General features: G+C 44.4%; 1 protein-coding gene and 1 long non-coding RNA gene across 3 annotated transcripts in view; one reads left to right on the forward strand and one right to left on the reverse strand.

The window, feature by feature from the left end:
- Positions 1-22,858, forward strand: part of LOC122550203 (casein kinase II subunit alpha) — an 89,105-nt gene extending 66,247 nt beyond the window's left edge. For both annotated transcript variants that reach the window (XM_043690952.2, XM_043690954.2), the window contains exons 9-13: positions 2,956-3,057; positions 5,248-5,348; positions 11,993-12,141; positions 18,659-18,748; positions 22,075-22,858. In XM_043690952.2, coding sequence (XP_043546887.1) covers positions 2,956-3,057; positions 5,248-5,348; positions 11,993-12,141; positions 18,659-18,748; positions 22,075-22,190 — 558 coding nt within the window. In that variant the 3' untranslated portion in view covers positions 22,191-22,858. The remainder of the gene's footprint in view (positions 1-2,955; positions 3,058-5,247; positions 5,349-11,992; positions 12,142-18,658; positions 18,749-22,074) is intronic.
- Positions 711-9,130, reverse strand: LOC148150030 (uncharacterized). The gene is made up of 3 exons (XR_015757285.1): positions 9,051-9,130; positions 7,423-7,497; positions 711-1,210 (listed from the first exon to the last, which is right to left on the reverse strand). It is a non-coding gene; the product is annotated as an uncharacterized LOC148150030 (long non-coding RNA).
- Positions 22,859-24,622: the final 1,764 nt, after the last annotated feature.

Consider the following 24,622-nt stretch of genomic DNA (forward strand, 5'->3'; position numbering starts at 1 on the left):
TCACCTCACCTGCACATCTTTGGATTGTGGGAGGAAACCCATGCAGACACGGGGAGAATGTACAAACTCCACACACAGTGGCCTGAGGCTGGAATTGAACCGGGTCCCTGGTGCTGTGAGGCAGTAGTGCTAACCACTGAACCACTGTGCCACTGTTTCTTAAGATCTACTACCAACCCGCTTTTCTCAATCCACCTGCATATTGAAGTCCCACATGATCATTGTGATAATGCCTTTTGTACGTGTCTCTCCTGATTTATTTTCTGCCCCACTTCCTGTTGTTTGGAGGCCTGTATATGAGTGCCTTTTTTTCCTTTTGTGGTTCCTCACCTCTACCCACACAGATTCCACGCCTTCTCATTCTGTATCACTTCTTGAAAGCAACTTATTTTTTTAAAAAGCTTCTGAAGTGAGACTTACTGTCTTCCTGTGCTAAAAAGCATTATTTCATTCTGAGACAAAAGTGTTAAGCACTGAGTTACAGCTAGCAACCAAGCTTTTAACAATACTTCCTGTTGAAGCTGGAGTCATGTGTTGGATTAAGCAATGTTATAAAACTGAGAGGAGTATGCTGGAAATCAGGCCCCCTATTCCACACTCTATACTAGATGTGTAAATGTCTCATTCAATCATGTAAACTGGTTAATTTATGTCTCTCTATCACTGTTAAATAAAACAACAGAAATTTTGACCAAGCTTTTCAGTAAATTCAAACAAAGTGTGTTTATTTCAGGCAAATGTATTCTCTAAACAAGTGGCAAACCGCTCAACAAATACAATGCAAATTAAACTATCCCCTTTAATTCCAAATACAAACCCATTCACACTCAAAGGCATACCCTACTGCAGAAGTATTGAGTGTGGGAATAAATTCAGCAAGAAAGGGGGAAAAGATACACCACTGTAGGTCAGGGCTGAATTCAGATGACAAAAATTGAATTTACTTCTCAGTTCCTTTGGGTTTATATCAATGGGATCAGATTGCTGGCATTTACAAGGTAATGGAAAATCTTCAGATTGTATTTCAGATCCAGCTGAGAAACAGTCAGGAAACTTGATGTTTGGAATTATTTCAGGTTTCTTTCCCCCAACACCTTCACAGAGAGAGAGAGAGAGAGAGAGACGCTTCCAGGTCCAAGCTCCGAGTCTTGCAGACTAATGCCTTCTTGCAAACTTCTCTAACCACTATCCATGCCTTCTGGGTGTATACCTGAGGGAAAAAACATGCAGAACTTAAATTGGGGGCTGTCGGTGACAGCATTGAGCCATTTGATGTTTTCCAGCCTGTTTGCTCAAAATTAAAGCGACAAATTTGCATCCATATCTCATTCTTTGAAAACTTTGCAGGAAACTGCTTTACAAAGCCACCTTTTTTTTTGAAAACAACAAATAGACTAGAGTCTCCTTTAACCTGTTGATTCTAAGCAATCACATGAGAAATCTTCTGCATCCCATTCATGTGCAGAAGTGCCCATATGTCAGGCCCTGCAATCCATAAATCAGTGCTTTCCCAACAGCAACACACTGAGGCACAGCAGCAATGGTTCCCAAGAGACATCAGTGGGTGACACCTAATGTGTTATGTATAAACTGTGACCCTGATGATGGCCAGACCTGTCCTTCCACCCACTTTCACTTGGATATTTCCTCAGCTCCCAGAGTTGCTAAATGCGATCTCTCAATTCAGAGCAGCCAGTTTGATTACCATGGGTGGCTACTGAGGAATGCAGTTGTTGCTTTTTTTTGTTTTTTAAAATCATTTATAGGATGAGGGTGTAATTGGCCAGGCCAGCATGTACTGCCCATCCTTAATTACCCAGGGGGCAGTTAAGAGTCAGCCACATTACTGTGGGTCTGGAGTCACTTGTAGGCCAGGCCAGGTAAGGATGGCAGTTTCCTTCCCCAAAGGATGTTACTGAACCAGATGGGGTTTTCCGACAATTGACAATGGATTCATGGTCCTCATACATAGTCGTCATTCAACAAGAAATTCCCAATTTTTATTGCAATCAAATTCCACTCACAGACATTACCTTGGTCTGGTTTAACAGTCCAGCTATCATAACGCTAGGGCATTGCCTCCCCACTAAGTTGTCAGCCTTCCTTGCTCGCTGTTTAGGCAGTGAGTGTGTTCAGTTATATGGGTAGATGAGAGAAGTTGGGACGGTTCTCCTTTGGTGGAGAAAAGAAGGCTGAGGAGATGTGTTAGTGTTCAAAAATCCTTAAAAGGCCTGGGCAGAGTAAATGAGGGGAAAAAACAACTGTTTTCATTTGTAGAAGAATTGAGAACAAGATGGCACAGATTTAGTCTTGAATTTGCTAAAAATTACATAGCTAATTTAAGGTTGAGCTGTTGAGCTCAGTGTGTACCTGTGTTCATACATGGGCTCTGTTCTTTATATCTTGAAGGAGCATATACATGCACTGAGCCTGTTTCAACTCAATAAAATATGTTATAGCCATTCCCTGGTTCATTTCTCAAGGCCATGCTTTGACCAGCCCAAGTCAACCTGCCTGGTTTAAAATTTAAAATAAAAGTCTTGCAGTTACCTGTCAGTCATCAACAAACTGGTACCTTTGCCATGGTGATACCTTTACCGAACAAATTTTACTTGGCAAACAATCAGCCCACTCCTCTCATACAATACAAATGCTGTTTGCCTTTAGTATTTCTTATTAATTATCTTGATAAATGCAAGACAGTGCATTTAGCTTTGATGAAATGTGTTGTTTTTTCAGTAATACTTGAGCTCTCTATGATGAAATGGCATACACATTTGATGTAACTGATGAAAGAACCAAGCAGATTTGGTCAGGCCTTTCCAAAGGGAATCGGATCATTATTTGAAGCTTGACAGTTGGAGAAAATAAGCTAATTCCAGTTGATTGTAAAGTTAAGTTACTGTAGTGCAGTGAATGCTGTGTTAACCGATTAACCCTCTTGTTCTTTCCTAGATGTATGACTACAGTTTAGACATGTGGAGTTTGGGCTGTATGTTAGCCAGCATGATCTTCAGAAAGGAGCCCTTTTTCCATGGGCATGACAACTATGATCAGGTGAAATTCCATCACTCTATGTTCCATCAAACCAGCTGCAGAGAGAGCTCTGTGCCCAAAACTAACAGTCTGTTTACCTCAAAGCTACAACTCTGCCCACCACCTGCCTATTTCCCTATGAAATTAACTAGCAGGAAGGGAAATAGAGCTAACACAAACCAAAATTTCTGGAAAGGCAATTCCTGTTTTTGTTTGGTTTCCAGTATCCGCAGTTCTTTCAGTTTTTATTTATTAAGAAAACAGAGTTGCTCACTGACCTCTGGACCCCTGTATGATTAGCCTCCCTCGGCCCCCTGTGGTTCATTATTGCTCTGTGTTTTGAGATGCTAGTAATTTGAGGCTTGCTGGACAGTTGCGTAAAAGATGAAAATCCAGGAGTTGCACAGCAGTATAGGCAGTGCATCTCTATCATTCTCTGTCTTGTTCCTGTATGCTGTTTGAACAAGTAACCCTTCCTCCTCCTCCTCCTCCTCCTCCTCCTATCTTACTGTTGTCACATGTGCACACCTCCCAGCCCACACAGTCAGCAAAACATATCTTTTATTATTCCCAATGCCTTTAATTCACCTAAAATGATGGATGCACCGTAGAAGAATACACTATTAGAGCAGGCCATTCAGCCCATCATGTTCACGCTAGCTCAACCCCTGTAACTCGCTCAGAAGTCACATGACACCAGGTTATAGTCCAACAGGTTTATTTGAAATCACTTTGTGCATGCTTCCCTGCACTTCATCTGATGAAGGAGCAGTGCTCCGAAAGCTTGTGATTTCAAATAAACCTGTTTGACTATAAACTGGTGTTGTGTGACTTCTGACCTTGTCCACCCCAGTCCAACACCAGTAACTCCCCATCATCCCTGTAACTAGGCAACTGTCTCCCTTCGGATAGTTATTGATTTTCTTTCATGAGTTATTGTCTGATTTGGTTTCACCACCCTCTCAGGAAATGGATTCCATATCATAACAATCCGCTGCATTTATCAAACAAATTTCGTCACGTACCCTTGAGTTCTGTTACCATTTACCTTAAATCTGTGTCCTCGACTTACTGACCTTTTGTCACAGGAAACATTTCAAAATTTTCCATAGTTTAGAGCACCTCTCTGTCCAGTCTCCACATAATCAGCCATTTCTGAGGAGAACAATCCTAGCTTATCTGGCCCCTCCACGTGAAGTCCCTCATCCCTGGGGTAATCTGTGCACAACCTTCTGAAAGTTACAGGATGAGAGTTGAGGAAGTGGGCAATGTGTACAAGATCCTGAATATCCTTCCTAAAGTGCAGTGTCTGGATTGGACATGATACTCCAACTGGGAGTTAACCAGTGATGTGTATGGGTGGCACAGTGGTTAGCACTGCTGCCTCACTGCGCCAGGGACCCAGGTTCAGTTCCAGCCTCGGGCGACTGTGTGGAGTTTGCACGTTCTCCCCATGTCTGTGTAGGTTGCCTCCAGGTGCTCCGACTTCCTCCCGCAGTACAAAGATGTGCAGATTAGGTGGATTGGCCATAGGTAATGCAGTGATAAAGTAGAGGGCGTGGATCTGGGTGGGATGCTCTTCAGAGCGTCAGTGTGAACTCAATGGGATGAATGGTCTGCTTTCATACTGTAGGGTTTCTATTTTTATAAATTTATTTAGATTCCTGACAATTATACTCATTAATAAAGACAAGAATCTCAAATATCTTTTTATTAGTAATATGCTTTTTCACCTTCAGAACATGTCTACATACACCCCCAGACTTTCTGTTTCTGCTCTTGCTTTGGAGCTGTACCTTTTAGTTTATGTTGGCTTTCCTCATTCTTCCAATCAAAATGTCATATTGTACATGTTGCTGCATCAAATTGTGCCTGTGTCCCCGTGAAGCCTGTTTCCCAGCTCCTCACTGTCTCCTACATTCCTGCTGTCTGCAGACTTAAAAATGAGAAAGTGAGGATTGCAAATGCTGGAGATCACACCGAGTCGAGTGTGTGGTGCTGGAAAAGCACAGCAGGTCAGGCAGCATCCGAGGAGCAGGAGGTTTGACATTTCAGGCATAAGCCCATGTCTGATGAAGGGCTTATGCCCGAAACGTCGACTCTCCTGCTCCGCAGATGCTGCCTGACAGGCTGTGCTTTTCCAGCACTACACTCTTAGATTTAAAAATGCTGCCCTGTACAGCCATTAATGTGTTGTTGACATGTTTCCAGCTGGTTAGAATTGCAAAGGTGCTGGGCACAGAAGATTTGTACGATTACATTGATAAATACAACATCGAACTAGACCCACGCTTCAATGACATCTTGGGCAGGTGAGTCCTTGCGGTTTTTGTTCACTCCGTGAAAAGTGTTGGGCTGGGCTACAGAAAAATGTTTCTGAGGGAATGGAGCCCCTTGCTCATCCCCATCCGCTGCAACATCTTCAGGATGTCAGTGTAGAGAAGAACATGCTTCCAGACTGGGGCTCAAACCCACAGCCTTCTCACTGATTGTACTGTGTAGATGGTGTTAGGTTGTGGGGAGAGTTTCATTTTGTCCAAGCAGTCCAGATGCCCTCAGCAAGGTATTCTATGTTGCGAAAGGACTTGGGTTCAGAACCCAGGTTTGTCCCATTCCCACATGTTTATCTAGTGCCGAAAAGCCCAGCTCATTTCCTCTCGTCTACTGAGCTGGCCTTCATTGTGTAACCCTCCTGCTGTTACTGGAAATCCCATTGGCAACCTCCTCACCCCTCGATTAATATCACCCCTCGATACCGAAGCAACTGCTTTCATTGGGATCCAACTCATCTGACTCCTACCTATTTCACAAAAGTTGTAAGAAGAAGGAGCAACAAATCTAAACTACATTAGCCTGAAACTCTTTGAGTCATTTTCAACTTTCAAGACTCAGACATTTGTTATGAACAAGGGATGGCAGTTCGGGCCTGCTCCACTGTTCAATAGGATCATGGCTAATCTGGTTTTAACCTCAACTCTACATTTCTGGATAATCCCAATAATCTTTCATCACCTTAGAACATAGAAAAGTATAGCACAGAACAGGCCCTTTGGCCCACGATGTTATGCTGAGGTTTAATCCTAATGTAAAATAAAATAACTTAACCTACACACCGCTTGACTCACTGCTATCCATGTGCATGTCCAGCAGCCGCTTGAATGTCCCTAATGACTCTGCTTCCACCACCACAACTGGCAATGCATTCCATGCATTCACAACTCCCTGCGTAAAGAACCTACCTCTGACATCCCCTCTATACCTTTCTCCTAATATCTTCAAACTATGACTCCTCGTGCCAGTCAATCCTGCCCTGGGGAAAAGTCTCTGACTATTGACTCTATCCATGCCTCTCATTATCTTGTATATCTCGATCAGGTCACCTCTCTTCCTCCTTCTCTCCAGAGAGAAAAGTCCGAGCTTAGTCAACCTTTCTTCATAAGGCAAGCCCTCCAGTCCAGGCAGCATCCTGGTAAACCTTCTTTGCACCCTCTCCAAAACCTCTATCTTTCCTATAGTAGGACGACCAGAACTGGACACAATATTCCAAGTGTGGTCTCACCAGGGACTGTAGAGCTGCAGCAAAACCTCGCGGCTCTTAAACTCGATCCTCCTGTTAATGAAAGCCAAAACACCATATGCTTTCTTAACAAACCTATCAACTTGGGTGGCAACTTTGAGGGATCTATGCACTTGAACACCAAGATCCCACTGTTCCTCCACACTGCCAAGAATCCTGTCTTTAATCCTGTATTCGACCTTACAAAACGCATCACTTCGCATTTACCCAGGTTGAACTCCATCTGCCATTTCTCAGCCCAGCTCTGCATCCTGTCTATGTCGCGCTGCAGCCTGCAATAGCCCTCGATACTATCGACGGCACCTCCAACCTTTGTGTCATCTGCAAATTTACTAACTCACCCCTCAACCTCCTCATCCAAGTCATTGATAAAGACTACAAAGAGCAGAGGCCCAAGAACAGAGCCCTGCGGGACACCAGTCACCACTGACCTCCAGGCGGAATACTTTCCATCTACAACCACTCTCTACCTTCTGTCAGCCAGCCAATTCTGAATTCACATCGCCAAATCTCCCTGTATCCTATACCTCCTGACTTTATGAATGAGCCTACCATGGGGAACCCTATCAAATACCTTGCTGAAGTCCATATACACCACATCCACTGCTGGACCTTCATCGACCAGTCTCATCACCACCTTAAAGAACTCGAATAAGATTTGTGAGGCATGACCTGCCCCTCACAAAGCAATGCTGACTGCCTTTAATCATGCCATGCTTTTCCAAATAGTCATAAATCCTATCCCTAAGAACTCTTTCCAAAACTTTGCTGACCACAGATGTACGACTTGATCATCGAAATGTACCTACCTCTGCTTTAAAAATATTTAAAGGTTCTGTATCACTGCCTTTTTGTGGAAGGGAATTCCAAAGACACTCAACCTGCTGAGAGAAAAAAAAGGTTTCTTCATCTCTTAAATGGGCGACCTGTATTTTTAAACTATGAGCCTAGTTCTAGATTCTCCTACATCATTTCCATAGTCAACCAGTTACATCACGTCAGGAACTTGCATTTTAATTAAGACACCTCTGCGTCTTCTAAACTCCAGAGGATACAGGCCCAGCCCGTCTAACCTTTCTTCATAAGGCAATCCACTCATTCCAGGTATTAGTCGAATAAACCTTTTCTGAAATGTCTCCAGAGCATTAACATCCTTCCATTAGTACCTGTAACCAGTACTGTGCATAGTACTCCAGACGTGGTTTCACCAATGCCCTGTATATAACCTGTCTACTCTTGTTGGTCAAGGGTTTCAGGGCCTGTGGAGAAAAGGCAGGAAAATGGAGTTGAGCTGTAGATCAGGGTTGTGATCGAATCAAATTACACGGAAAGAGCCTCTAGCTGAGTGGTCACATCCTGTTGCTGTACAAACACATCATATCAAGTGGATAAGCAGATTTGGCACAGCAAGACTGGACAGTCTAACCCTGGTGTATTGCCCAGAGTCAGATCCCCACACCCTTTAATCCAGTAAAAATGTTCCCCAGATAATTGTAAAGGTGTTTGCTACAAAAATTTAACATTGAGCTAACGTGGAGATATTGGAGAAACGTGGTTTAAAAGGCAAGTTTTCTGGTCATTATTAAAGGAGGAGAGAGAGAGGGAAGGATCTAGGCTATAAGACTTAGCAGGAAACGTAAGCCATTCAGCCCATTGAGTCAGCGCCATTATTCAATGAGATCATGGCTGATCTGATAATCCTGAACTTCACTTTTCTGCCTTTTCCCCATAACCCTTAATTCCCTTCCTGATTAAACATCTGTTCATCTCAATCACATTGAATATACATAATGACCCAGCTTTGCCAGCCCTCTGTGAAATAGAATTTCACAGATTCTGAGAAAAGAAATTCCTCTTCAACTCTGTTTTAAATGGGTGACCCCTTATTCTGAGATGATGGCCTTGGATCCTAGGCTGTCACACAAGGGGAAGCAACCTCTCCACATCTAAATAAAAATTGGAAGAACCAGATACACTGGAAATCAGAAACAAAAACAGAAGTTGCTGGAAAAGCTCAGCAGGTCTGGAGGTATCTGTGGAGAAAAATCAGAGTTAGCGTTTCAGGTCCAGTGACCCTTTCTCAGAATTCTCTCCACATCTACCCTGTCAAGTCCGTTAACTTTATTTTGTTTGGATAAGGTCATCTCTCAGACATCTGGGATCAACCAAGCAAACCTTCTCCAGACTGCCTCTAATGCCAGTACATCTTTTCTTCGATAGAAGGCCCAAAACCGTTTCCAGGATTCCTGCTATGGTCTGACTAGTGGCCTGCATAGATTTAGCAAGACACTCCCGACTTAAATATACACGAGAGTCTCAGAGGTTCATAAAGCTGAAAGAAGTGATGGAGTTGGGGGGGTGGGGGTGACCACAAGGAGGGGTTTAGACATGCTTCGGGTCAATGGAGGAAAGTGTAGGGGCGTTTATAGGGGTTTACCTTGTTTCCTTGTGTTGTTGGCAGAAATTGTGGAGAAACACTCCTCCTCCCCCATCTCACACCTGTCTCCGAGTTCAAATTAAACAAGCCTGGTTCCTCTGTAAATCTGGCCCCCTGAGAAGGGCCTCTCGGTTCCGCGATCGGTCCCATAAACACTAGCAGCTCGGTCTAATACTGTCAGCAAGATTTAACAATTTATTATGACGCCGGATTTAGGTTATCCAGCAACACAGGGGTTAAGCACCTCTGTGTACTCTGGAAAAGCTGCACAATTAGCTTAAAACACAGACGTTTATAGGTCTCTTAACAAATAGAACAGCCTTAATTGCAAAATTAATCCCATAAAATGAAATGATATGACAAATAGACAAAATTAAGCCAATGATATTTCCTGGGAACTAAATTGTTTTCATGTCTTTATCTCTTGTCACCTGGTTTCCAAGGCCAATTTTGAATACTTTAATAATGTCCTATCTTGGTTAGTTAGCTTATACTATGAACAGGGCATTGTTTGCTAATTTCTTTCAATTCGTTCAGGAATGCAGTTTTCAGAGAAGCTATTTTGTTATATTATTTTGTTATTTGCATTAAGAAGCCATTTTATAGTTGGTAAAATCATGCATTAAATGGTTGCTCCTGACAACAGCCTAAATCCAGATTTTAGATCCTCACCTCCACCCCTCCATCCCCGTCACCTACTGGAGGCTGGTCACATGCAGTTATCTGGACTGAGCGGGAACAGCATCATTCCCTGGTCCTAATCCTTCCTCTTGTCCATACAGAACATAGAAAAGCACAGGGACAGGTCCTTCGGCCCACCATGTCTGAGCCGACCTTGATGCTATTTTAAACTAACCTCGTCTGCCTGCATGTGGTTCTGTAATCGCTGCCTATTCATGCATCTATTGAAATACCCCTTAAACATTGCTATTGGATCTGCTTTATCACCTCCCCTGGCAGCCCATTCTAGGCCCCACACTACCCTCTGTGCAAAACATAACACTTGCCTTGCACTTTCCCCCTTGTGTGCTGTGTGAGCAGAGAATACTAGATGGGACTGAGATGGAGAGGAAATCCTGGTTTAAACTTCCATTCCTGGATACTCTGCAATCTTCTTCCCGACCTCTTCACCCCCACCCCCTCTCCGGCCTATCACCCTCACCTTAACCTCCTTTACCTATCGCATTCCCAACGCCCCTCCCCCAAGTCCCTCCCCCCTACCTTTTATCTTAGCCTGCTTGGCACACCCTCCGCATTCCTGAAGAAGGGCTTATGCCCGAAACGTCGATTCTCCTGCTCCTTGGATGCTGCCTGACCTGCTGCGCTTTTCCAGCAACACATTTTTCTATTCTGAAGTGGTAGTTGACCTTAGTATGAGCAGCCCCCCCTCCTTTTGGCCCAATAATGCCTTAAATTTTTATGTGCTGGTTTTGGGGGAGCTGTTGGCAAGGACAGTTTTGCAAGTCTTTATCACAATTACTTTTGCCTCCTTTAAGCTGACAGAAATAAATAGCTAAAACCAAAATTGCTAGAGAAACTCAGAAGGTCTGGCAGGATCTGTGGAGAGAGAAATAGTGTTAATATTTCGAGCCCAGTGACCCTTCCAAGCATTCCCTTGTAGAAAGGTCACCGGACCTGAAACATTGACTGCTTTCTCCCACAGATGCTGCCAGAGCTGCTGAGTTTCTCCAGCAATTTCTGCTTTAGTTTCAGATTTCCTGCATCCACTGTTCTTTGTTGGTTAGAAAGAGAGTCTTGGAACAGCAGGGACCTGCTGAGACTGTGTCATTATTGGCAGTTCCCAAGATTTCAAACCTTTAAAAATATTTCTCACGTTTAAATCAACCTCCTACTTTATAGCCTGAATATTTGGTCTAAAAGTTGTGGCTGTGTTGCAAATGGATGCAATGCTGCAGTTCACCTCTTGGTGGTGATGCTGAGCTGTTAGAAATGCAAGGAGTGAGCAAGACAACAGGCCTGGTGTATAACTCAGGGATAAAGCCGCTCAGCCCCTGTGTTGACTCAGCTTAAAGGTGGGGGAGCATATTTGAACTAAACTAATCGTTGACCCTCCAAATAGTCCTCGTGAACAAGTCTGTGTGTCAACTTGACTCAGGTCTTGACACATTCTTCTCTGGATTAGGTGGTTTATGAACAACACTCATTCCTGGCTTTAAGCCTAGACTCAATCCTTCAGGTGAGATGATGCAGCTGGCTTTCTGTTCAGGTCGAAGGTAACACTGTAGTATAGGGTCATAGAGGTCTACAGCTTGGAACCAGGCCCAATGTGCCCAGGCCACCCAATTTTTCAATTAAACTAGTCCCATTTATCTGCATTTGGTCCATATCCCTCCATATCTCTCTAATCCATGTACCTGTCTAAATGTTTCTTCAATGGTGAAATTGTATTCACCTCCATTACTATCTCTGGCAGCCCATTCCAGACACTGACCACCCTCTGTGCGAAAAAAATTGCCCCTCTAGATCCTTTTGTATCTCTCCCTCTTATCTTAAACCTATACCCTCCAGTTTTAGACTCCCCTGCCTTAGAGAAAAGCTGTTGGCTGTCTACCTTATCTATAACCTCCCTCAGTTGCGTTCTCCCTGTAATAATGCTATCAAAAATAAATTAACCAGTTCCCCACAAAGCTCCATGCTGGGGTCTGACTGTGCACTCATGGTGCTCCTGTGACCTTGTGTGCAGGCTGGCTGCAGTGTCTGGTCCTCACAAGAACTTGGATTTGAGATGGACAGAACTGACATAGCAAGGTAGAACGTTTTAACCCAGGTGTCTTACTCAGAGTCAGTGCCACCATAGAAGGAACTTGAATTTACATAGTACCTTCCATCACAGTGTAAATGACCCCAAGAGTACAGGTCTGCCTCCACAAGCTTGTTCTGCCAGCATCTGTTAACCTGTGTCATCTCCTTTTCATCTCCAGGCATTCCCGGAAGAGGTGGGAGCGTTTTGTGCACAGTGAAAACCAGCACTTGGTCAGTTCCGAGGCCCTGGACTTCTTGGACAAGTTACTCCGTTATGATCACCAAGCACGGCTTACAGCGAGAGAGGCTATGGAACACCCCTACTTCTGTATGTCACCCCCAAGACTTAACAGGGTTGAGTGGGCCAGGGCAGGTGGGGAGGGCAGTAACGTTATGCGTCTGTGAAAAACATATGAGAAAAAGCTGGAATCCACAACAGTGTGTCCTCTCTCTCTCTCTCTGTCTGACATTTACTCACTTGCTGTGGTTTTGTAGCTTGTTGCTGGCTTGGGTCTCAAAGTGGACCCAGTTCTCCTCATAAATCCTTGTTGCATTGTAAAGCATCACAAGGTGCAAGATTAGATGGTACCATTCCTTCAGTCTGCTGTATCATCCAGCAAGGGCATGTCTGATTTCCAACCCTGACCTCCACTTCCCTGTTCAATTCCTTCATGTCCCAATGTCTATCAACCTCAACCTGCCAATCGAGAATCAGAGAACACAGATTTTAAGGCCAGCGATGCAGAATTTCAGGAAATTGGATAATAATCTGAAAAAGAACAAAGTGCAAGGTTCCAGGGAGAAGTGGCACTAAGTAAATTGCATAGAAGTGTCTTTTCCTTGCTCAGAGCAGATAGCGTTCTCCCTAAACTGTGCAGCAACTCAGAGGGTCCTCGGAGGGGACAGTGTTCTCAGCATCTTCTTCCAGTTGCGTATGTTGCTGCTGCACATGGATCTTGGACTGAGACCCCATATCAGAAAACAAAATATCAAGGGATCGTAACTGGAAGCTGTCTATGTGATGGGTGGAGATGGGGAGCATTGATGAGATGGAAGGTGGGGGTGTAATGGGACACGGTCCACAGTGGTGACTGGGCAGGACTAATACTGCAGTCTGTCTTCCTGTTTGATAAAGGTATCAGGTGTTTATCCTTATTTTGCCAGCTGTGTGACCAGGGCAGAGGTCAAGAAGCACTCTCTGGTTTCAATAAGTGTTCTCGAATTGAACTAACGTTTGACAGACAAGCAAGCAATTCCAAGCAGAGAGGAGGTGCACAGAATCAGAGATTGAGGCCAGTTGTATATGCACCATTTCTCCGAATGAGCGTTTTACTCAGTGCCAATCTCCTGCTATCTCCCCATGGCCTGTTGAATCCATTGTTGAAAGTGTGGATTGAACCTGCTTGTACCACTCTCAAAGGCAGAGTATTCCAGACCTCCTTCACTCAGTGTGACAAAACTTTGGTTCATCGCTTTTGTTTTCTTTAACCAATTACTTTAAACCTATGTCCCTTCCTCTGCTATCTTTGCACGAATGGGAACCGTTTCTCTCCAATCTACCCTACCCAGCCACTCATTATTTAGATACTTTGATCAAATCTCCTCTCAGTCTTCATTTGTCCAAGAACAACAGTCCGAACTGCTCCCATATAACTTGATCAGTGAAATTCCTCATCTCAGAAACCATTTTCATGAATCTCCGCTGCTCCTTCCTTCTCCAAAACATTTATGTCCTTCCTAAAGTGCAGCACCCAGCACTGGACCCAGTGGAGGGCCTGAGCAGTCTCTAATGTACATTTAATATAGCTGCCTCGCCCTTGGACTCTATGCCCCTTCAATTAAGTCTAGAATATTGTGTGCTTTACTAATCACTAGTGCTGCCATCTTTGAATGACTTAATCATATACACACTGATAGCCATGGTCCATTACACCTGTAACAAACAGAGATCCTGGCAGCAGGAGCAGGTCAGTCATCACTGTCTGCTGTGCCATTTAATAAGATCATGACTGATCCCATTTGTCTGAACTCTACTCTCCTGTCTGCCCAGCACAGCCCTTCACTCCTTTGTCTATCAAAAGTCTGTCCACCTCAGTATTGAATTTATTCAGCGACAGAATTGGGACCATGGTGAAGACCATTCAGTTCATTATTCTTTCCAAATCAGCAGACACTTAATAACGTAAGAATTAGGAGCAGGAATAGCCTGTGTGTTCCCTTGATGGAGCTCCACCGTTCAGTACGATCCTGATTAATCTGATTACTTTACAATCCTGCCCAGCCCTTGTCAAAAATTTATCTGCCTCAGTCATAAAAATATTCAAATACCAAATAAATGTGAGGTGCTGCAGTTTGGTAAGGCAAACCAGGGCAGGAGATATACAGTTAATGGTAGGGCCCTGGGAGTGTTGCTATCCAGAGACCTAGCTGTCTAGGTGCATAGTTCCTTAAAAGTGGAGTCGCAGGTAGCCAGGGTAGTGAAGAAGGCATCTTCAAGTTTGCCTTTATTGATCGGAGCATCGAGTATAGGGGTCGGGATATTGTGTTGCATATCATATACAGGACATTGGTGAGGCCACTTTTAGAATACTGCTTACAATTCTGGTCACCCCTCTATAGGAAGAATGTTGTTAAACCTGAGGTGGCGCAGTAAAGATTTACAAGGATTTTGCTGGCACTGGAGGGTTTGAGTTATTGGGAGAGGCTGGATAGACTGGGGCTATTTTCTCTGGAGCATCGGAGGCTGAGGAGTGATCTTATAGAGGTTTATAAAATCATGTGGGACATGGATTGGGTGAATAGCAAAGGTCTTTTTCCTAGAGTAGGAAAATCTGGAGGGCATAGGTTTAAGGTGAGAGGGAAGATATTTAAAAGGAACCTGAGGGACAACTTTTTCACACAGAGGGTGGTGCATGTATGGAATGTGCTGCCAGAGAAAGTAGTGGAAGCTGGTACAACTGTAGCATTTAAAAGGCATCTGGATGGTATATGAACAGGAAAGATTTAGAGGAATATGGGCCAAGTGCTAGCAAACGGGACTTGGTTAAATTGGGATGTCTGGTCGGTGTGGACGAGTTGGAGTGAAGGGTGCTGTATAACTCTATGACTGTCACACCAGTGTATTTTTGAGCTTCAGAATTACAGACACACAAAGACAGAGAAAATAGGAGCAGGAGTAGGCCATTTGGCCTTTCAAGCCTGCTCTGCCATACAATGTGATCAAGGCTGATAATCTTACTCAGTACTCTGTTTCCGTTTTCTCCCTTTAGCTCTAACAATTATATCTAACCCTCGACTACATTCTGTGGTGGAGAATTCCACAAGAAATTTCTCATCATCTCATTCCTAAATGGCCAACCTGTATCCTTAGACTGTGACTCTCACTCTGGTCTCCCTGGTCATGGGGAACACCTTTCCTGTCAAGACTTTTATGAAGTTCCCCCTCATTCATGTAAACTCCAATAACAAAGTCCTAATGTCCCAGGAATTGAGCTTGGTAAACATTTGCTTCACCCCCTCCGTAGCCAGAACATCCGTCCTCCGATAAGGAGACCAGAACTGCACACAATACTCGAGGAGAAAGTGAGGATTGCAGATGCTGGAGATCAGAGTTGAAAAGTGTGGCACTGGAAAAGCGCAGCAGGTCAGGCAGCATCTGAAGAGCAGAGGAGTCAACATTCTGGGCACAAGCCCTTCATCATCCTGAGCTGCTGTGCTTTTCCAGCACCACGCGTTTCCAAAATTCTCAAGGTGTGGTCTCACCAAGGTCCTGTTTCATCTCAGCAACTCATCCCTCTCCTGTACTTGAATCCTCTCATTATGAAGACCAACATACTATTTGCTGACTAAACTGGTGACTGCACCTGCATGTTTACCTTCAACAACTGATTGTACAAAGATGCACAGGTCTCACTGCACACTCCCTTTTTCCTGATCTTTCACAATTCAGATAATCAACCTGTCTGGTTTTGCTATCAAAGTAGATAACCTCACATTTCTCCACATTGTACTGCATCTGCCAAGCATTTGCTCACTCACTCAGCTTCTCCAAATTACACTGAAGCATTTCTGCATCCTCCTCACAGCTCACCTTCCTACCCCAGGTTTGTGTTGTCTGCAAGCTTGTGATATGACATCTCGTTCTTTCATCTGAATGATTATATATTGTTTACACAGTTTATCAACAGAGATGCAGACATCATCATCTACAATTTCTTTTGTTTGATGTAGGAACTTCTCTTGTTATAATTTACAGTCTGGAAAAATAAAAGCGGCCTTTCAAGTTGCGGAGTCGAATGTATGATCTGCAGATTGTGCTCTGTGTAGAGCAGGTGGTGTTTGAGTAGATTGATGGCTGGTGGTTTGTGTGCTCGCGCTCTCAACACCACAGTTTCCAATTTAAACATGCCTGCTGAATGTTTTCACTGCCTTCCCAAGCAAACCTTTTCTACTTTTGTTATTAGAACATAGAACTGTGCAGTACAGAAGCAGAACCTTTAGCCCACCGTGTCTGTGCCAACCGTGATGCTAATCCCATCTGCCTACATGTAGTCCATAGCCCTCTAATCTCTGCCTAATCATTTGTCTGTCAAACGCCTCAAACTTTGCTAACATATCTGCTTCGATCACATCCCTGGCAGTGTGTTCCTGGCACCTACTATCCTCTGCACTAAAAAAAACTTTCCTTGCACATCTCCTTTAAACTTTTCCCCTCAAATAGACTCCAACTAACCGTCTTTTCCATGGTCTTCATAATTTAAAAAACTTCTTTCAGATCATTCCTCAGCCTCCGACGCTCTAGCAAAAACAATGCAAGTTTGTCCATTTTAGCTAATACACTCCAATCCTGGCAATGTCCTGGTAAACCTTTTTTGCACCCTCTCCAAAGCCTCCACATCCTTCCTATAGTGTGGCAACCAGAACTGCACACAACACTCCAAATGTAACATGACCAAAGTTTTGTACAGCTGCAATATGACTTGCCAATTTCTATCCTCCGTGTCCTGACTGATGAAGGTAACCGTGCCTTATGCCACCTTTACCCACTTGTGTTACCATTTTCAGGGAGCTATGGCCTTGCACCCCAAGACATTCTTGCATTTGATCTCCGAAGCCAGGGTCTCTGAGGAGTCAGTGAGGTGGTTGACCTCTTCAGGGAGGCTTTAGGGATATTTCTAAAGCATTTGCACTGTCCTCCTGAGAGGCTCCTGCCACGACTCAACATTCAGAGTTGAGCAGTTGCTTCAGGAATCTGGTGTCAGACAGATGAGCAGCGGGTCACACCTGGGAGCTGGTCTGGAGTGATTTGTGCACTGGTACTGGGTGAATTGGCTTCAAAGAGGATGCTGCTGGTGGGCATCTTTCTTGTCACTAGATTTGGTGAATGCACAGCTGCAGGTACTTCTCCAGTGCTTTAAGATGCCAGCTGTAGATTGCCAAAGTCTGTGTACAATCCGAGGAATGCAGATGGCCTAACCATGAACTGCATTCTCTGTCTCTCCTTTGTTGTTAATTTATGCATTCCACAAACATACCTCGTCATTTTGAATTGTTCCAGTTTCTTCCTCTTTGCCTGTATAGTGCTGAGGATCGTGCATATGCTGCCTGAGAGAGTGGTGATGGCAGGTTCAAAAGAGGCATTCACAAAGGAGTTGAATGAATATCAGAAAAGGGATAATATGCAGTGGAGAGCTGAAGAAAGGCACTAGGTGAAATGCTTATTTTGGAGAGCCAGCAGATACCCTGGGCTAAATGGCCTCTTTCTGCAATGAAACAACTCTGGAGTGTTTGGTTTAGTACAACATTATCCCTGATCATAATAAGGTAAAAACTGGGAGCAGAAGTAGGCAGTTCAGTCCCTGAAGCTTGCTCTACCATTTAATATGATCCTCCCTCAACACATCTCAGCCTCAACTCATTTTCCCATAACCACAAGAAACGAGAACAGGAGTAGGCCGTTCAGTCCCTCAAGCCTACTCCAGCATTCAGTAGGATCATGGCTGATCTGGCATTCCTCTTGTCCATTTCCCGGCCCTTTCCCCATAAATTGCCTGCTTCTCATAAGTCTTTAAACTGTGACTAATTTAAAACCTGTCAACTTATTACATTTGTTAAGTATCAACTGTGTTCTATGGTAGTGAATTCCACAGATTCACAACCTTTTTGAGAGTAGTCACTTCTCCTCTGTTTTGTATCTGCTACCCTCTATCCTAAAGCTTGTTCTAGGTAGCCCCACATGAGGAACTGTCGTCTTGGTCTACTTTACCAATCCCCTTTAGCATCCTGTACACATCAATTTGATCTCCTCTCATTCTTCTAAGCTCTAGTGACTATTGGCCTAAACAGCTTACCATCAGTTGACATCCTCATTTACACCCTGACAATGCTTGCATAGAATTCAGAGTAAAACACAATTCCATTAACTCTTTCCCAAAAACTGAAATCACTCCTGTTCTGAAGGGTCACTGGATTCAATGTTAACTGTGCTTTCTCTCCACAGATGCTGGCAGACCTGCTGAGTTTTTTCCAGCAACTTTAGTTTTTGTTTCAGATTTGCAGAATACACAGTTCTTTGTTTTAATTCTTTATCGTTTAACCCTCTCCAGAAAGTAGTGAGGTTGGCTGTTTGACAGTCAGTGTAACAACTGAGATTGATTGATTTGTTGTTTGCTTCACTGTGTGTGAAGGTCTGTAGAACAGAGGCAGGCGGATAGAATCGAGGCAGGTCAGCTAAGATCCCATTGAGTGGAGGGGCAGGCTCAAAAGTGCTGAGTGAGTAATTTTTGGCTGCTCCTATTCAACAGGAAATGTTAGTTGTGTTTAACTTGAATCTGTCTCCTCCACAGATCCAGTAGTGAAAGACCAGGTGCGAATGGGTTCCACAGCGAGTATGTCCTCCAGTAGCACCCCAGTCAGCTCTGCCAGTCTGATGTCAGGTAAGCAAATTCACCCATTGACTTTGAAACGTGAAAGGACCAGAATAATGCTCTGGGGACATTACCTTCCAATTCTTAGACTGTAGATTACAGCACCTAGAGTGCCGATCCAAGCAAATGGTAAAGGTGATGAGTGTTTCTGCTTCCACCACTTTTCAGATCTCCATCCTCCTCTGGGTGAGAACTTTCTCCACCAGTTCCCTCAAATCATCTTCCCAATGAATTCAAATCTGTGAACTCTGGTTATTAACATCACCACTAATGAAAATAAACTTTCCTAAACTTTCTATCTAAACCCTCTCTGTTCCAAAGAAACCAACTCGGCAAATCCAATCTTTCCTCATCACTAAAATTCTCTGTTCTGGCAATATCCTCTAAATCCACTTACAGATGTGCACACATCTGTGGCTACATCTTTGATATAATTAACACTGTACATAGTATTCCAGCTGTGGTCTAACCACTGTTTCTTACTTGCAGCTCGAGCAAAAACTTTGTGCTGTTATAGTTGGCCATGTCTGAAAAAAGCAAAGTATCTTTTAAACCTCCTTCACCATCTCATCCTTCCTCAGGTAGAGGGCCCTAGTCAGCCCCCTTCCACTCGGACGTTGGGACCAGATTGGTTTAGGTGGAGCTCATCCCAATTTTTCAGTTCCCTCCTGTCCCAAGATCGATGCCACTGCCCCACAAAGATAAACCCCACACCACACCTTTAGCCATGTTTTACTTCCTTAATTTTGATATTTCTATGCCAATTTGCACTTGGATTGGATAAGAATTCAGAGAATACAACCGTTCAGGTCCTGTTCTTTAATTTTGTAATGAATTCCTAATAATACCAAAACTCTTGTCTATGTTGTTGGTCCCAATGTGACTGCAATATCTGAATCCTCCTCTCCCACTCCAATCTCCTTTCAAGCCAGTTGAAGAAATGCTATACCTTGTCAGGCACTACACCATATGGGACTCTCAATCCTGCTGACAAAAGGATACTCTTCGTCTCTCTAATTATCGAATTTCCTACCACTGTCACATTTTTTTTAGCCCTCCCCACATGAATGGCCTCCTGTCCCCCAGTGCCATGCTCCGTTTGACCATTCTCTGTACAGTCCTTTTCCCTCACCTGCTGGGGCTCCTTTTTTTTTTTTAGCCCTCCCCACATGAATGGCCTCCTGTCCCCCAGTGCCATGCTCCGTTTGACCATTCTCTGTATAGTCCTTTTCCCTCACCTGCTGGGGCTCCTTTAGCACTACCTCCTGAATCACTCGCAGTCACACTCTCCTGTCCCTGACCACTGCTGAGATGTGAAGAACTTAACTTCAAGGTGACTGCCTCCTGACACACAGCACCCAGGTAACTGTCCCCCTCTCTGCGTCACAGTGTTCAAAGCTCAGATTCCATCTCATCATCTTGGAGCTGGAGTTCCTCAAACAACCAACACTTGCTGCAGATGTGGTCACTGTGAACTACAATGGAGTTCACCAGCTCCCACATCATGCAAGTACAGCACATGGCCTGGCCAGACATGGCGGCACGGTGGCACAGTGGTTAGCACTGCTGCCTCACAGCGCCTGAGACCCGGGTTCAGTTCCCGCCTCAGGCGACTGACTGTGTGGAGTTTGCACATTCTCCCCGTGTCTGCGTGGGTTTCCTCTGGGTGCTCCGGTTTCCTCCCACAGTCCAAAGATGTGCAGGTCAGGTGAATTGGCCATGCTAAATTGCCCGTAGTGTTAGATAAGGAGTAAATGTAGGGGTATGGGTGGGTTGCGCTTCGGCGGGTCGGTGTGGACTGTTGGGCCGAAGGGCCTGTTTCCACACTGTAATGTAATCTAATCTAATCTAATTTATATTTAAATTTCCCACCAGTCTCTAGTTTTTAATCTGTAAAATATTTCTCCGATTTACTTTAATCTGAAAGCAACAGAAACTTCCAGTTCCAAATAGTTGTCAAATAATTAATAAATGATACTAAAGCAAGCAGTGTGTCTGCTGACTGTTAGAAAGAGCTATTCAATGTAACCATCTCCCCTGCCCATTCCTTACAGCATTCCTTGATCATACTTCTCCAGGAAAACCATTTGCAGTTTCCGCTGTTGGAAGTTTTTATTGAAGCAGCTTCCCGTGCCCTTTCAGGCAGTGCTTTCCAAATCACAATGACCTGCTACCACACAAAAAAAATTCTCCTGACTCATTGGTTGCTCTTTTGCCCGTTGTGTAACCTCTCCCTCTGGTTACCGACCTTCCTCTGGGTGGAGATCTTTTATTTCTTATTTATTCTATTAAGACCTCCTCAAACATAACATTAAACAACATGATTCAGCCCTTGTAATACATGCTGTTTCTCCCTGTTCAGTTCATATTAATGCAAAGAGTTGGCTAGTGTGTTGTTCATGATAAATGTTAACTCATGACATTAGACTAATTGGTTTCACCTTTCCTAGTGTCTCTTTCTTACCCCTTTTTAAATGACTTGTTCATTCAGAATGTCTCCTGATGACTCATTGCCAGTCCAGTCTGTGTCGCAGCATGAACCTGTCACATTTATAGGATTGCAGAGCATTTCAAGGTGCTTTAGTGAACACTGTTCTCTCAGCCTTCCTGCCCTTGTCCCTGCCACAGAGATGTCTCATGCAGGAAACAGGATGGAGGGTCACAGTCCAAATCAGTAGCCTTCAAAAGATTCCTGTTAATTCTCACGTAGGGAAAAAATATATTTTCTTCAAATGTATTCCCCAACCTTTCCTTCTCAACATGTTCCTCTCATCGCTTTTACCTATAACCCTGCAATCATCACCACGTTTACAATAAAACTACTGTGTTCACCGACAGACCCGTCCCTCTCACCGACAGACCCGCCGCAATAGCCTCGCTCGCCGACAGACAGACCACTCATCCATGCTCGCCAACAGCATCGCTGCACTCACATGCTCATCAACAGACTCACCGCTCCCACTGCTCTCACCGACAGACCCACTGCTCTCCCTGCGTTCACCGACGTCCCTGCACGCTCACAACATCCCTGCCGCTCTCACCGACAGCCATGCTGCTCTCACCACACGCACCGACAGCCTCTGCGCTCACGGACAGCCTGGCCGCCCTCAGCGACGGCCCCACTACTCTCGCCGTGCCCACCAACAGCCCAGCCACGCTCACCGCCTTCAACAATGCCGACCTGTGTCTGTGCTAGAAGTTGAATTAAGTTGAAAATGTGTTGCCAGGTTCTGCCCAACTGGGTTCTGAGAGCTCTGAAGGTTGCTGTGATTCTTGTCCATAGCCTAACTGCCTTTTTTTCCTGCCCTCTGCTATCCCTGTTCCCCTTCCTGCAGGTATAATCTCGATGCCCACCTCACAGCCCTTGGGTCCTCTTGCTGGATCGCCAGTCATGTCTTCACCCAGCACTTTGGGGCCACCAGTTCCAGCTGCAGCCGGAGCACAGCCTTGACCCTTGATGCCTGGCTCTTGACTTTGCCTGAAGCACTGAGGGCCTTGCCACACCATCACCGTAACCCCTCCTCCCTCCTCCTCCTCCTCCTGGTCTGTGCATTTCCTGGAGGAGCCAGGAGGCAGGCCAGAGACTCTGCTCCAATCGTTTGTGGATCCTTAACACATTCATTTTTGTTCAGTGCAAAAACAAAATGACAAACACCTGCAAAATGAATACTATTTAGGTTTGCAGACTGTTAATGGCATTGGTTTTCTGTGTAATTAACTGCTGGACTGCAGAGACCTCCTGTCCTGTCCTGTCACGGTCAGCAACGTAGCGGCTCTCTTTTTGTGACACTAGGTTTTTAGAATACCCAGCCTCTGTTATTGCAGAGCGCTATGGAGAAAAAAAAACAAAAAAAAGGTTTATTTTATATGTTCGTTACAACCCAGCCCTGAAACTATTGGTGCGCTTACTGAAACTGATGCTTGAGCAGGACTAGACATTAGTTGAGACTTTACTCCCCCCACCCCCCGCCCCCACTGTGAGAGGATCAGTGAGGGGGATTTACACACGAGCTTCATGGTATTTAAACTCCTTTAAGTGTTATAATGAGAACCCTTCCCTCTACCAGCACCTCTTACCAATCTCAAGATGATGATAATAAAAGGAATACATTTTTCTGATATTGTATTGCTGTGAACTGTTTTTATTTTAATTTGCTCTTTCACAGGATGTTGTGGGCATTATTATCTGCACCAGAATCGATTGCCCGTTTGTAACTGCCCTGGAGAAGGTGTTTAGTAAATCTGAGCCCCCATGCTGTAGGTAGCCCCACACTGCAATTCATTAGGGAATTCTAGGATTTTGACACAGCGACAGTGAAGGAATGGCAATATATTTCTACATCAAGGTGTTACGTAACTTTGAAGGGAGCTTGTAGGGGGTGGTATTCCCATGTATCTGCTGCCGTTGTCCTTCTGGATGGTAGAGGTTTGGAAGGGGCTGTTGAATTTCTGAAGTATATGGCACACACTGCTGCTACTGTGTGTTGGTAAATAAGTGAGCAAACGCGGATGGTGATGGACGGGATGTGAATGAAGCAGGTTGCTTTGTCCTGGGTGGTGTGGAGCTTTTTAAAATTTGTTGGAGCAACACTGATCCTTGAGTTTGGAAAAGGAAAGGCTTTTCATCCTATCTACTCTGTTGTTCCTTCACACAACGTAGAACTTTGTTAGACTGATTCAGCCGAAGGGAACAGGTTTTGAGGGAGGGTGCCCGAGACCATGTCATTGGTTTAAGAAATACAAATTTATAGAGCCCCTTTAATAAAGAGAACTTTCTTTTTGGACGTCCTCTAAATTGTGTATTTGTTTTATTAGTTATTTTCACCAACCAGAAAATGGGAACAGGAGTAGACCATTTGGTCTTCAAAATAGGAGGGTTGCTCAGAAGCATGCACACATTTCACATTGTGTTAATAGCAGCGATGGTTAATTTGACCCAAGTAGTCTGCTGCTGTTCATGTCTCAAAGCCTTCTGCCACCTAATCCATCTCACCCTACCAACGTATACTTCTGTTCCTTTTCTCCGTTTGTGTTTAACTTTGCCTTAAACTCAGACCGTGTCCTAGCAGCCTACTCCTCTCCCTGCCCCTGAACGTTGGCCTCCTTGCGGGTATGTGTGAATGTGACTACGTTCACACTCGGCTAAATGGCAAGCTCCACAATCTATCAGGACTGAAGGTGAAATCAGAAACCTCCTGATCAGTGAACACTGATGGCACGGTGTTAATTGCCTACACAAACATTTGGCTGCAGATACCCATGGACTGTCCCTCTGATGCCTGTAACTCGTTCTCCACGACTGTAAGCATCAAGGAAATTGTGGACAAGAGATTGCATCTCACCCCTGATCTCGCTAATTAACATCCCACTGGAAGAGATTAGCTAATTCTGCTTCATTGATGCTGACCTTTGTCTGTGCAAGGGGACAGCAGCTATAATCTTTTGCCAACTCTCAAAATATGCATGGGAAAACCTCATGTTCATTAGGACATGGGCAATTTGTAGCTGTCAAGAAAAGATGCTCAATTATTTGTAATTCTTTACAGGTATAATCGGGCAAACCAATAGCATGAAAGTGGTGGTCGTTCTGAACACCGAGCTCCCAGATTTGTTTGCACTTATTAAACCAAGATGGCTTTATTGGCCACTTCCACAGGATGGAAGGTGGCCACACATGTCTTTCAAGCTGGTGAGACAGCTAGATCTAGTTTGGAAGTGTGACATGAAGATCCTAAACAAAGGCCATCATGAGAGTCATTAGCTGGCAACAGAGTCTTCTGTGGGATGGCGTGTACCACCTAGCTGGCTGGCTACAAAAGCTTGGAACAGATGCCAACGCAAACTAAAATGTCCTTACCTGGTAGCTTCATGTTTGGAATTTGT

The sequence above is a fragment of the Chiloscyllium plagiosum genome, unplaced genomic scaffold (assembly GCF_037043375.1).
Source record: "Chiloscyllium plagiosum isolate Xiang-an unplaced genomic scaffold, Cpla_swu_hap1 HiC_scaffold_5, whole genome shotgun sequence".
In the NCBI taxonomy this organism is placed as follows: domain Eukaryota; kingdom Metazoa; phylum Chordata; class Chondrichthyes; order Orectolobiformes; family Hemiscylliidae; genus Chiloscyllium; species Chiloscyllium plagiosum.